Source organism: Vulpes lagopus, chromosome 20 (assembly GCF_018345385.1).
Source record: "Vulpes lagopus strain Blue_001 chromosome 20, ASM1834538v1, whole genome shotgun sequence".
In the NCBI taxonomy this organism is placed as follows: domain Eukaryota; kingdom Metazoa; phylum Chordata; class Mammalia; order Carnivora; family Canidae; genus Vulpes; species Vulpes lagopus.
In genome coordinates this window covers 2200615-2214436 of record NC_054843.1, presented here as the reverse complement: position 1 = coordinate 2214436, position 13822 = coordinate 2200615, and the positions used below count along the sequence as shown (strand labels likewise).

The following is a 13822-nucleotide window of genomic DNA, read 5'->3' as shown; positions in this document are numbered from 1 at the left end:
CCCCATGCGCTTTGCAGGTTCCTCTCGGTGCAAACCGTTTTCTGTTCTGTTGCGTGAAGATGCTGATTAAAACAGTGTCTTGGGCAGCCCGGGGGGGGGGGGGGGGCGGCTCAGCGGTTTAGCGCCGCCTGCAGCCCGGGGTGTGATCCTAGAGACCCGGGGTCAAGTCCCACGTGGGGCTCCCTGCATGGGGCCTGCTTCTCCCTCTCCCTGTGTCTCTGCCTCTTTCTCCCTCTCTCTCTCTCTCTGTGTGTCTCTATGAATAAATAAATCTTTAAAAAAAAATAAAAGTGTCTCATGGACCGACTTCCCGCCTGTCCCAAGAAGTTGTGCTCGCAGACACCCCCCACCCCCGTGTCTTCCTTTGCTTAAGACAAGAATTTTTGAGTGACTCTTGTTCTGACTTGGAGAATATCTTCAAACTTTCTGTTAACAGGAAGTTCTTCCCGGAATTTTCATTTTAAATCCTGGCGGGGGAAACGGGTGGTAAAGGCCTGGCTGCTGAGGGAGCCCCGCAGAGCCCTGCGCCCGAGCAGGAGACTGTGAGCCCGGCCGCAGCTGCGCCCTGGGAGGGGGTGCAGCTCCCCCCGCCCCAGCCCCGCAGCTCCCCACCCTCGAGCCCGTTCTGGTGGGAACGGCCTTCCTGAGGCCACGGGCCACGCACCTGGCCTGGGTGTCACTCACCGACCCGCACTGTCCTGTAAGGCCCGAGAGCAAGGGTCCCGGCCCTCCACCCTCTGCAGAGCAGAGCCGGGCAGTCTGGAGAGGGAGCTGGGGTGCCCCCGGCGCCCCCCGCTGTGCTGGGCTGAGGAGCGAGGTCCCTGGCTTCAGAGCTCACCCAGGCCCCAGCTCGTGGCACAGGGGTGGGCGGAAAAGGAGAGTTGACGGGCTTGGCAGCACCTTCAGCACATCCCATAGAACAGAGGGAAGCAAAACGCACAGGGAGACTTTATGCCCTTACTGCGCCTCCCAAAATATCCGGGAGCCCTGTCTTGACGGGCGGCGTAGATGGCACTATTTTGGGAGCTGGTTGCGCATCCTCATGTGCCACCCGGAGCCAAGGACGAGGCTTGTGTTGACAGGTGTCTTGAATGCTTTGGACTTTACAGCTGCATATGCTCTCTGATTTAGAATTTTATTTTATTTATTTATTTTTTAAAGATTTATTTGTTTATGATAGACACAGAGAGAGAGAGAGGCAGAGACACAGGCAGAGGGAGAAGCAGGCTCCATGCAGGGAGCCCGACGTGGGACTCGATCCCAAGACTCCAGGATCGTGCCCTGGGCCAAAGGCAGATGCTCAACCACTGAGCCACCCAGGGATCCCTGATTTAGAATTTTAGTCGGGATTCTGGCCAATGGTTGCAAAACCAGACGGACAGGGGGCCCGAGACGCTGACTCAGAGCCCGACCCGAGCTGGCCGGGCCTTCCCGGAAAGTAACTCCGAGGTCAGCGGCTGCAGGGAGGGGGCGAGGGGCCGCGGCCCCGGAGCAGAGCCTGTGGCGCCCCCGGGCCCGGCTGCTGCAGCTGCGAGGGAGGCGGACGGAGGGCCTCTGGGGTCGGGCCGCTCTGGGGCCGCTCTGGGGCCGCAGCCGTGCGTCCGTGGGAGGTTTACGGCCTCCAGCAGCGCTGTGCAGGCCGTGTCTGTGTCCTCTTGACTCGCGATTATCCACAAATAAATCTCTTTCTGGCCATGGTGTCACAGGGCAGTGATTTCTTTTCCTGTCGGGGACTCCCTGTTAATTATCCCCTAGTACCTGAAGCCCCCCAGCCTGGCCCCCAGCCCCCCGGAAGAGCCTTCTCCACCGCCAGCGCCAGGAGGCCCGGTCCCCTCTCTCCCACCTGCTGTGCCCTGAGGGCAGGGGCCCCCGGGGGGGGGGGGGCTCCCTTCCCCACCCCGGCAGGGCAGAGTCTGAGAAGTGCTTCAGTCACTGCTCAGGTTCCACCGCCTGGGTCCCAGTTCCTGCATCCCGGGGGGTGGGGGTGGGGGCAGCGCTGGTCCTACTGGCCCGGCGGGTACTGCGCTCCCACTGTGACTCACCCACACTTTGTGAATAAGTCCCCGGGCAGCCTCCAGGAACGCCAGGCTCCTTGCCGTGCCAGCAAGGCAGGAGAGGGTGGGAGAGAAGGGGGGACTGCTGTACCTCCCAAAGGCCTCAAACTCCACCTCTCGAGCCCCCTGTTGGCTCTCCTGTGCCCCTAGCTGGCCAGCGAGGCCCTCCTGGTGGGCGACTTTGTGGCTGCTGAAACCCACTCCCACAAATGCGGTGGCTTACAGCAACGCAGAGTCACTCACAGTCGTGGAGGTCAGACAGGTAAAGATGGGGGCGCAGGGCTGGGTCCTTCTGGAGGCTCCAGGGAACCTACCCTCTGCCTTTGCCAGCTGCACTCCTGGCCGGTGGCCCTCCCACGTCACAGCCAGCAGTGTAGCCTCTCTAGTGTGACTCTGGCCCCTGCCTCCTCTTAAAAGGACCCCAGGATGACATTGGGCCCCCCAGAGAGTCCAGGGTCACCCCTCCAGCCCAAGATGCTTAGCGTAATCATCTGAACCGTCCCCTTGCTGCATAAGGTTACACCCGCAGGTTCCTGGTGATGAAGTCTTGGAATACAGGTGAGGCCCGGAGCCGACGGCCAAGAAAGGATTCCGGAGACGTCTTTGGTGCAGAGTGGGGGGTTTATGGAAGCCCCAGGACGGACCCGTGGGCAGGAAGAGCGGAGGCCCGGGGCCTGTGAGGGGAGGCTGGTTACACACCTGGGAGTCGGGAGGGGTTTCGGGATGGCGTCCTCTCGAAGGAAGCTTGGAAGCGAGGTTTCCAGGACCCTGAGGGGCAGCTATTGTTGGGCAAAGGTCACTTATTACCCTCTAATAAATCCGAGGCATGAGACCCTTCAGATGTGTATCGGTGGGCCGTGTGCTTGGGGATGATCGTCAACACGTATCTTGGGGGTTTAGAGATAAAGGACATTTCTAAAGGAATTTTTACATGTTAAAGTAGATCTACAGGCCCCTGGGGGTCGGGCTGAGGTTGCCTTCTGCCCTTAGCGAGGTATGAACATCCAGGCAGCTGAGTCCGTAGAGGAAGGTCCCTCTGCCTGTTTTGAGGACTTGTCGATGTGCCTTGTCCTCAGCTAATCCTCTGTCCCCCCATCACTGGCACATCCCCAGGGACATCCTTCAGCCCTCTGCGTCCTGTGATGGGGATGGGGGGGCACCTGGGTCCTCACACGGTCACCCGTCTCTCTCTGAGGCTCCGCTTGAAAGGTCCAGCAGAGGACCATGCGTGGCTGTAAACAGCAGCTGCAGAGAGGATTCCTGGCGCCGGCGTCCCCTGGAGGGTGGGAAGACTGGCCTCGGGTCCAGGCCCCACCTTGGAGACCACGCTGCTGCGGGCTTTCCCAGGCTGGGTTCCTGGAAAAGAGCCTGCTCCCCACCTCGAGCTAGAGTAGTGGGGAGGGAGCGGGGTGCCATCCGAGGGTGTCAGGTGAGGCCAGAAGAAGGGACAAGGCAGGGGGAGGGAGAGAAGATGCATGGCAGGGTGTGACCACGACCAGGGCTTCCAGGTCACCCATCTCCCCCCATCTTCTCCAGTGGATTGAAGTCCAGCCCATGGGGGTGGGCGACTCTGGGCTTTTGGGGTGTGCTGCGTAGCTTCAGGGCAGGTGTGGGTCCCACTGGGTTGGACGTTGGTGCCGGAGCTGCTACCGCAGAGGCCAGGGCAGGTGGGGATGGACAGGCTAGGGTGGCCCATTCCCGGGGCTGCGGAGGTGAGCTGGGTAGGGTATGATGGGAAGCCCTGAATCCGATGAGTCCCCCCTCCTCCAGCGTCCGGTCACTGTGGACTCTGCTCATGGTCACCGTGCCGTGGGAGTGCCTGCTGGAAGCCCACATGCCTGTGTAGTCCCGAGAGGTCACCAGGTCCCCGCACGGGGGCTGCACCTGTTGGCACTCCCAGCCCACTGGGGGGTTAGCAAGCTTCCAGACGTCTGCCGGTGGAGCAGGACGGAGACAGGGCCTCAGCGCGGTTTCACTCTGCTCTTCCCTCTTAATCAGGAGAGCTACAGGGAGGGGCGTCCGGGGGGCTCAGTCGGCAGAGCGTCTGCCTTCGGCTCAGGTCCTGGGATCGAGCCCCTTGTTGGGGTCCCCCCTCAGCAGGAAGCTTGCTTGTCCCTCTGTCCTCACTGGTGCTCTCCCTCTCCCTCTCCTTCTCTCTCTCTCAAATAAATACTTAAAAAAAAAAAAATCACAAGTCTGTTCTCGAGTTTGTAATCTGTCTTGAGTTCTAGATGAAGACCCCGTGTGCGGACCTGGACCACGGAGAATTCACCCGTCCCCTGGCCCTTGTGTGCTGGAGCCGTGTCCCTGCCTTTGCAAGGGCAGAAAATGCCTTCAGGCCACTTCCCAGCAGCTCGGAGTCTCGTAGGCACCCACCTGGGGATGACAGCTGACCCACGCCGACGATCGGGTCCAGTGCACGGATGCTGTCCATTCCTTGTCCTTCTATCTCCAGGACAACGTGCATCCGATGCCATCTGGGTCCGTGGGCTGTGGTTTCTGCCCCCACCGCGTCCCAGGAGCAGTTAGGGAACAGGTGTGGTGGGGTGTGCCCCCCCACCCCCCCGAGCTGGTGAGGATGCTGGACCAGGGCGGACCAGGGCATGGCCCGGTGCTCTGACCCGTGTGGCTCCAGGGGGAGGATGCAGCATCTGGCTTTGGGAAGAGTGACACTGGCCGAGGCTTCTGAGCAGAGGAGAGGAAACTCACCTGAGGGCAGCTGGGAAAGGTGCCCACCTGCCTGGGGAGCTGGAGATTCGGGGTCTGTGACTCTCAGGGCTGGGCCTGGTCCCTGTGTTCTGGGTCCCAGAGAGACAGATGGCACTCGCAGGGGCGAATGGCGCTGATAACGGGGCCATTCCAGGCGGGGGTGGGGGGCACGACTGGGGGGCGACACCAGCCTGGCAGGGTGGGCTAACAGTGGGTGAGCTGCAGAAGTGCAGGACAGTCGTGTCGCAGAGACCGCAGGCAGGACAGGAGCCCCACGGTCCCTGGCGGGGGCGGACGAGCTCTGACCCACCGGTTGTCTCCCAGACCGGCTCCGGGTTGCTGTCTCCGTGCTGAGCCGCCGACAGGCTACACCTTCGCTTCAGTGCAGAATCGGCCACGCCAAGGGGTCGAGCAGGTCACGAAAGCTTTTACCCTTCTCGTTCCAGGGCGGCGGGTGGACGCACTCGGCTCGCACGGGGGCTCTCTCCCCGAGCCGGGAAGCTGCTCGCTCACGACCCTGGCGCCCTCTCCCTTCCCTCGCCATCCAGACGGCCCGATCCTTCGGCCCCAGACGCCGAGTGGTTTGGGAATCAGAGACCAGCTCGAGTCCCTGACAACTTTCTGCCACGACCCGAACCACACGGACCCCTCCCCAGCCCTTGCTCTCCCCCTAACGGTGCGCTCTTTATTGACGGGACGCAGACACGGGGCAAACCAACCACAGGACCGGCCACTCGTGGCAGGGCCCCTCTGTTGAAAACCGGAGCTGTGCTGTTGCCCGGGTGCCCCCGGGATGAGCACACGCAGCTCAGAGGGTACACTCGAGACCCTTCCAGGGGGAAGGCTCAGTGAGGCCGTACGGTTCTTCTACACGTACATATAATTTTTTTTTGAAAATTTTATGTATTCATGTGAGAGAGCAAGAGAGAGCATGGGCAGGGGACGGGGAGACAGAGCAGACCCCCGCTGAGCAGGGAGCCCGACATGGGGCTCGACCCCAGGACCCTGAGATCACAACTGGAGCCAAAGGCAGACGCTTCACCGGCGGAGCCACCCAGACGCCCCTTCACGTACATCCTGTTATGTGAACTGTTGTGGCTTCTTGCACGCACATCTGTGTTTCTACCAGAGTGTAAGCTGGTGTGGGAAGGCGCCTGAGTACACAAGAGCTAATGCTCTAGAATCAGATTTCCCCAAATCTGGTCATTAAACGGGGAAACTAAGGCCCAGAGACAGGACGGAGTCGAGGCAGGTGTGGGGAGCCGTGGTTAGAACACAGGCTCCTGGATCCTGGGACCCCCACCCACTCGCCGTGACCTTGGGCGCTCCCCCGGGGCTCAGCTCTGCGGGGGGAAGGGGTGGCGGCCAGCTCAGGCCAGCGCGTGACCTAGGAGGGGCCCCACATGGCGCAGCGGTCACAAGGCTGTAAAACAGCCACATAAACATGTCACTCGCACCTCTTGATGCTTCTGGATGTGATTATGGTTTCGGATGAAAGAAAACACCAAAACAAAGGAGAAAATTCGCAAAGATCTACAAATATGTATTTAGAGACTATAAGCCCTCGATGAACGTGATGAAGGTCAGTGAGTGACTGTGCTGACTTTGTCTCGCCCACGGAAGTTAGGAGCAGTGACCAAGACAGGTGCATGACGGCCCCTCCCTGCTAAGTGGCCCCGCAAAGCAACGGCATTGGCTTTTGATCCCAGACACGCCCAGAGAGGACGGAACCACATGGAACCACATGGAACCACATGGAACCACGTGGACGGGCCCGCTCAGAGCGGAACTAGAAGTACGCCAGCTCGTCGTGCTTGGCTTTGTTGGTCTGATAGCTGGACAAGGCCAAGGGCTTGTTCTCATGCGGGAGACTCTGAAATACTCGAAGGTGCACAAACTCGTCATCGTCAACTTGGACCTGGAATGGGGTGCGGTCGGGGGAGGGGAGTGAGGGGCCGGCAGGACCTCTGACCCCACGTGCCCCTGCTGGGCCAGCCTGCATGGTGCAGGCCCTGGAGTCGGGGAGTGGTAGCCCCCCCCCCCCCCGGCTGCCCCCCTTCCCCACTGCGGCTCTGACGCTCACCTTGATGAAGTAGTTTGTCCCCGCGACCACCTGGCTCCTGAATGTCACGGCCTTAAAAGTAGTGTACTTCTTATTTTCCCGCTCTTCCAGCTGGGCCTTCACCTGGGGGCCGGGAGAGAACGTTAGTGGCCTCCCTCCCGCGAGGGGAGCTCACAGCTTACCTGCTCACGTTGAACACTGTGAACACTTCCCGTGCGGCCCGTTAGGTTTTCTCCACCACCACCGACTGTTCTTGATCGCGGAGGGACGTTCCGCCGTTAGCGCGCCCCACGAAGCGCAGAACACGACTCCCTCGATCTGCCCGTTTCCATGGTGGCGCCTCGGCCCACCTCCGCCCTTCCAGCTCCACGAACGTCATGGGGTCATTTAACATTCTCACCACGACAGCACTATATGCAGGTTTCCACCCGTCTTCCCTTTTACTTAACCCTCGGACGGGTCGCTTGAAAGGCTGCGTGACTTTTTTTTACTCTTAAAAATTGAGTAAAATGGGATCCCTGGGTGGCGCAGTGGTTTGGCGCCTGCCTTTGGCCCAGGGCGTGATCCTGGGGACCCGGGATGGAATCCCACGTCGGGCTCCCAGTGCATGGAGCCTGCTTCTCCCTCTGCCTGTGTCTCTGCCTCTCTCTCTCTCTCTGTGTGACTATCATAAATAAATAAATAAAATTTAAAAAAAAAAGCATTTAAAAAAATTGAGTAAAATGTTTCAAAATTTTCAAAATTTTCAACTAAATACAATCTTTAGTTGAAAGGTACTCTCCCGTCTCGTAGATGTGCCCCGGTTCTCTGCACCATTCCCCTACTGGGGCCACTACAGCTGTTCCTCAATGTCTCCCACAACATAGGATGCAGCGGATTCTGGGCTCTGCAGGTAAAAAGCACTTTACTGATCTTTAGAGGATTTCTTTAAGAAGCAGAGCCTTTGGGCACAAGCTGATCCTGATCGTTTGTGTCAAAGAGCAGTCATACTTTTGGGTCAATGTTGTTTTCCAAGGCTGTGACCTTTTAGGAACTGAGCATCTTGACGGCAAAAGGAAAACAGGTTTGCCTTTTTTTAAAAAATGATTTTTTAAAGATTTTATTTATTTAGGAGAGAAGAAAGGGAAGCAGAGACACAGGCAGAGGGAGAAGCAGGCTCCCTGTGGGGCGCCTGATGCAGAACTTGATCCCAGGACCCTGGGATCACACCATGGGCCAAAGGCAGATGCTCGACTGCTGAGCCACCCAGCGCCCCCCCCCCCCCCCCCCGCTTTTAAATTTAAAATCTAAGCTAGTTTACAAGTGCTCTAGCTGCCTACTGGGTTGACAGTAGGCCCTGGAGTGCACAGACTTTGTGTTGGAGGGACAGGACTAGTTCCAGAGGGTTGTTGGGTTTCGGGTCATCGGGCCACAGGGCACAGGCTAGCTCCTGGGAGACGGGGTCGGGTGTGTGTGTGGGGTGGGGGGTCACCATCATGACACAGGTGAGTCACCATCCAGTCCAAACAAAGGCTGTGTGTGTGGCCCTCAGGGAGGTGCCCCTGCTGGGACAAAGGGACAGGAGGCTGGCCTCTGGGCAGCACGGGGCGGGCGGGTCACCGTCCTGCTGCTCCTGTGCTCTCTCTGTGTAACCGCCTCCCCACCTGGGCCTACCTGTGTCTGAATTCTCACCTGGAGCCCCCTTGTTTGTGCGAAGCGCCATGCTAGCTCTGCAGCGAACAGGCTCTGCGGGCAGCTTACGAAGCTGGGGCCCAGGGGTTTGGGAAGGAATCACCTGTCCCTTTGCCTGCTTCAGGGGGTGGCGGCAGGAAAGCCCTGCTGCGGGGACGGGATGGTAAGAAAACCCCAGCGGAGGGGAGGGAAGGGGCAAGGGAAGGAGCAACGTGGCAGCCTCGACTGTGCAGAAGGGCAGCTCCGGGCACCAGTACTGACCCGGGAGGGGGCTCGGAGGCCCGGCTGGGCTGGGGGGCTGCGGGTCAGCAGCCTGCGGGGACGGGCCTGGGCGGAGGCGGGGGAGGGCACAGGACAGCACCAGGACGGGGCCGGGATGCGGGGCGCTCCTGGGCGGGTGCAGAATGTCCCCTGACCCGGTGGCTGCCTCAGTTTCTCCCAGTGCCAGCACCGCGGCCGCAGGCCACTGTCACATGGTCAACACGGGCCTGAGAGCAGGCGGGGGAGGAAGGGCAGGGCCTGGGCCCGGGGCTGCGGGGAGCGGGGGCGGCGCAGGCGGGGCTCGCGGCAGGGCCGGCAAATTCCTTTTTCACGGGTCCGTGGGGGTGAGTCACCGGCCTGGGCGGCGGGGAGGGGGAGGGGGGGGGAGGGGGAGGGGGAGGGGGAGGGGGAGGGTGCCGGGGCGGGGGTGGGGCGGGGGAGGAGGTCGGGCCGGGGCCGGGCCGGGGCCGGGTGTGAGCGGGGGAGGGTGTGGGGCCGGGGTCCCCCCTGCGCCCGGCTCGGCACCTGCGGCGCTGCGGGAGGCCCCGGGGCCCGGCGGGTGCGGCCCGCGCGCTGCCGCCTACCTGGTCGGCGATGGCCTGGGTGTCGGCCGTGGCGGGCTGCGAGGCGCTGGGCGCTCCGCACATCATGCTGGCGGCGGCGGCGGCGGCGGCGGGAGCGCGGACGGAGGCGCAGGCGGAGGACCGAGCGGCGCGGCCCAGCGGAACCCCGAGCCCCGGAACCCGCTCCCCTTAAAGCGGGCGGCGGTCACGTGGGGCGGGGCGGGGCCAGGAGGGGCGGGGTCTGGGCGGGGCCGGCAGTGGCGGGCGGAGTCGGGGGCGGGGCCAGGAGGGGCGGGGCCAGGAGGGGGCGGAGTCGGGGCGGGGCCAGTGGGAGCGGAGTCTAGGCGGGGCCGGCAGTGGCGGGCGGAGTCAGGGGCGGGGCCAGGAGGGGCGGGGCCAGTGGGGGCGGAGTCGGGGCGGGGCCAGGGGCGAGCGGGTCCCCTGCTGCCCCGCCCCCGCCCCCGCCCCCGCCGCCCCGTGCGCCCCAGGCGGCCGCCCCCGGGGCCCTCGCCGCGCGCACCGTGTGGGCGCTCGTGGTCCTGCCCTGTAGGGACGTCCCCGAACCGCGGCCTCGGTGTCCTCCGGTGGCCGGTCGGGCGCGGTGGGGGCGGCCCCACTCGGGGTGGGCTCTGCAGGGGACGGTCTGGAGGCGCCCCGCGTGCAGCGTTGGGGCGGGGTGGGGGCGCCCGGGGGAGCCGGGAGCTGCACGGGAGGTGAGAGCTTGCCCCGGGCCCAGGGGAGAGAAGCCCAAGCGGGCGCGAGCTGGGGGAGTGGGGGGGGACCAGGAGCTGCAGGGGGGCCGAGTCCAGGGTGCGGCCTCAGGGCGCTCTGCATTCAACCGGCCCCGCACCCCGCTTGTGCCAGCGGATCTGGACAGTCACCCGCATGTGACCCAGAGGCACAGGGAGGGCGGGGGGGGGGGGCTGGACACAGGAGGCTCCAAGCTGTCCAGGGAAGGGAGGAGCCGGCTCCCCCGGCTTCGGCCGGGCTGGGCTGGGGGCTGCAGGGTTTGTGGTCAGATCGAGGGCATTTAGGGCAAGATCTGGGTGAGAATTAGATTCAACCACCCAGGGATGGGGGAGGGTCCCCTTTATTCGGGGCGGGGGTAGGGGCCGTGCTAGGAGCTGTCAGGACAGGACTGGTTTTTTGAGAAAGGGCCGGGCCCCTGCCACCCCATGGCCCACCCCTCGGTGGCCGCGGGCGTCCTCTCCCTGGGTGCTGACTCTGCAGGAGCCCACCCGCCCCGCCGGGTGCCGGGCTGACCTGGAGCCACTGCGGGAGCCTCCCCGGAGCAGGTGTGTGGGGAGACAAGCCTTTCTGGTACCTGCTGGGGCAAAGCCCGGTTTGTAACTTTAGGAAAGGAGGGAGGACAAGGTGGGAGGACAAGTGGTTGAGCCGGGGCGGGGGAGCTGAGGAGGAGAGGGACCTGTTCACAGCCACATGAATGTGCCACTGAGTCAGATTTGACTCCATAAAAATAGAAAGCAAAGCATCAGAAATTAATTGTCAACGTGGGGAAAGGCAGGCGGTTCCCTGGCTTTTCCTTGTCACATGGCTCAGTGGGCTTGGCCCTCCTCCCCTCCCCCTCCTCTCTCCACCCTGCCCAGCAGGTTTTGCTCCCTCTTGCATTGGGTTAAAAAGAACACCACAGGCCCAAAATGGAGCCTTTAGGTCACGTCACCAGGCCGGGACCTCATGCCTAACCTAGCCACAACCTGCCCCAGAAATGTAGTCTTAACTGGCCAGTAGGAATCTTCTGGTGGCACCAAGGAGATCATCTGTCCCATGGGTTCTCCTCCTTCCCCTAATGGAAGAGGAGGGAATCTGCAGGATCAGGCCCCTGTCCCCTGCACTCCCCCCCCCCCCCCCACGAGGGAAGGTGACCTTTTCCAAAATAATCTTCTCTTCTGCTGATTGTCCTCCCCTGTTTCTGCCTACACTATCCCTACACTCTCTGCAGCTCCCGGAGCACCTGTGTGCTTGCTAGATGGGATGCTGCTCTCAGTGGACCGTTGAATCAAGCCAGCTAGCCCTTCAAACGCACACAGTTGAATTTTTATAACACAGGCCTCCTCGGGACGGGTCCTCTCTCCCTGCTGGACCTTGCTCCGCATGCGCTCACGCTGAGACAGGAGAGCCAGGTTCTTGTCTCACGGAGTTGAAGAAGGAATTTCATGGACAAAGGAGAGTGAGTAAAGCGATTAAGAGTTTTATTATTATTTTTAAAGATTTTATTTATTTATTCATGAGAGACACAGAAAGAGAGAGAGAGAGAGAGGCACAGGCACAGGCAGAGGGAGAAGCAGGCTCCACGCAGGGAGCCCGACGTGGGACTCAATCCCGGGACTCCAGGATCACGCCCTGGACCAAAGGCAGGCGCCAAACCGCTGAGCCACCCAGGGATCCCGATAAGAGTTTTATTAAAGAGGATTCAGAAAAAGCTCTCAGGACTGTTAGGGATCCCAACAGGGCTGCACTGGGGGCCCGTAGGATTGGTCTTTTATTGAAATCCAACCAGGGAACTTTAAACATCTTTATTGAGAGCACCATGGAGTAAGGACTGGTGGTGACGTCTTTAATGGCCCATTTCCCTTTTAGGGTCCAGTAAGTTCTCTGTTGGATCACAAGTAGCTGTTAGAACAAGACACCGAGGACCAGATGGTCCTGTTTGTTTCTTCCTCTCTGGTTGCCTTACACCTCCACATTTTTGGGATTTTTGTGAGCCTCATCCCATGGCTCCCTACTTCTCGCTCCCTACCTAGCCTTCCCTTTCCCCTACTCAACATTTTACAAATAGGAGGGTAATACCCTGGGAAGTAAAGACCACCCAAAGGACGGTGAGCAAAGGCTGTTAATTCAGAGCTGGCTTGTGGCTGGGGGTCCCACTGTCACCTGGGTTTGGCAGAGACTCACAGCAGGCAGGGGTGGGGGACAGCTTGATCATGGAAAACAAGGAATACTCGGGTCTGTGGGTGGGCTCACTACAAGCTGGGCATCCTGTGGGATTGTTTTCAGGGCTGGATTCGGTTTTCTCTGGCTGTCCTGAGCTAGAAGGGGAAGAGAAGCTGGCAGTCACAGCCGCCTCCTAACTGGTCCGGCCTTGAGGCCGCAGAGGCCTGTGGCCATGGTCTGGCTTCTAGATGGTGGTTGTAGAGGTTGTGTGTGGGTCAGAGTTCTCTGCTCACACCTGGTTCCAGACAGATGTTTTACAGCAGCCCCAGCAAGGAGGCTCTGGAGGCCAAATGCTCAAACTCAGATGCAGGCAGGCCTCCCTCGTACCGCTCTGTGGCACAGGACTAACTGCTGAGCATCTCTGGCCCTCTCTGTGGGGATAATACTCATAAGCAACCTCAAAGGGTTTTGAATTTTGTTTTTGTTTTTGTTTTTTCCTAAGTACTAAATGAGGGACCCCTGGGTGGCTGAATGGTTGAGCGTTTGCCTTTGGCTCAGGGCGTGACCCCGGAGTCCTGGGATCGAGTCCCGCATCGGGCGCCCCGCAGGGAGCCTGCTTCTCCTTCTGCCTGTGTCTCTACCTCTCTGTGTGTGTCTCTTGTGAATAAATAAATGAAATCTTAAAAAAAAAAAAAAAAGGTACTAAATGAGTTACTAAGAGTGAAACATTTGGGGCAGCGTCCGAGCCCCCAGGGTGAACTAATAGTGTTATTACTATGACTGCCTATAATTAGTACACTAACGTAAATCTCTCCCATAATTAGCATTACTTTTTCTGTCCAAAGGCTCTGGAAGACTGACTGACACTTATCTCTCATTCCTTAATGCCTCGGGGTTCTCATGTTGCTGGAGCTGGAGAAAAAGACCAAATATCCTGTCTGCCCAGCCAGGGTCCTGGAGCTGCTCCAGGGCCTCGGACATCGCTTCAGCTTGGAATCTGTGAAGTCCCTGATTTTCCCCGGCGTAGGGAAGCCAAGGGCTTTTTGTCTCAGCGTCTCGGGGCCCTTTCTTCCTCAGCAAGGTGCTCATCTCTTGCTTTCCTCTTGGTGCTCGCAGGCAGGTGATCCACAGACCTGCTTCTGCAGCTAATCAGTTGTGGCTTGTGTTCCCATATGCAAAAAATTGTCATCAGAATCGGTTGCTAATTCCTTTTTTTTAAAAAGATGTTATTTAGGGGGATCCCTGGGTGGCGCAGCGGTTTGGCGCCTGCCTTTGGCCCAGGGCGCGATCCTGGAGACCCGGGATCGAATCCCACGTCGGGCTCCCGCTGCATGGAGCCTGCTTCTCCCTCTGCCTGTGTCTCTGCCTCTCTCTCTATCTCTCTGTGACTATCATAAATAAATAAAAATTAAAAAAAATTATAAAAAAAAAAAAAAAAAAGATGTTATTTAGGGATCCCTGGGTGGCGCAGCGGTTTGGCGCCTGCCTTTGGCCCAGGGCGCGATCCTGCAGACTCGGGATCGAATCCCACGTCGGGCTCCCGGTGCATGGAGCCTGCTTCTCCCTCTGCCTGTGTCTCTGCCTCTCTCTCTCTCTCTCTCTCTCTCTCA

The 13822-nt window shown here is 60.3% G+C and overlaps 1 protein-coding gene and 1 long non-coding RNA gene across 2 annotated transcripts; one reads left to right on the top strand and one right to left on the bottom strand.

Annotated features, from left to right (window-relative positions):
- Nucleotides 1-6285: 6285 nt before the first annotated feature.
- Nucleotides 6286-9525, bottom strand: CSTB (cystatin B). The gene is made up of 3 exons (XM_041735176.1): nt 9342-9525; nt 6847-6948; nt 6286-6681 (listed from the first exon to the last, which is right to left on the bottom strand). The coding sequence occupies exons 1-3, from the start codon at nt 9405-9407 to the stop codon at nt 6553-6555; spliced, it is 297 nt and encodes a 98-aa protein (XP_041591110.1). The 5' UTR covers nt 9408-9525; the 3' UTR covers nt 6286-6552.
- A 268-nt stretch (nt 9526-9793) lies between these two features.
- Nucleotides 9794-13532, top strand: LOC121479516. The gene is made up of 3 exons (XR_005984738.1): nt 9794-10033; nt 11388-11508; nt 13058-13532. It is a non-coding gene; the product is annotated as an uncharacterized LOC121479516 (long non-coding RNA).
- The last annotated feature ends 290 nt before the right edge of the window (nt 13533-13822 follow it).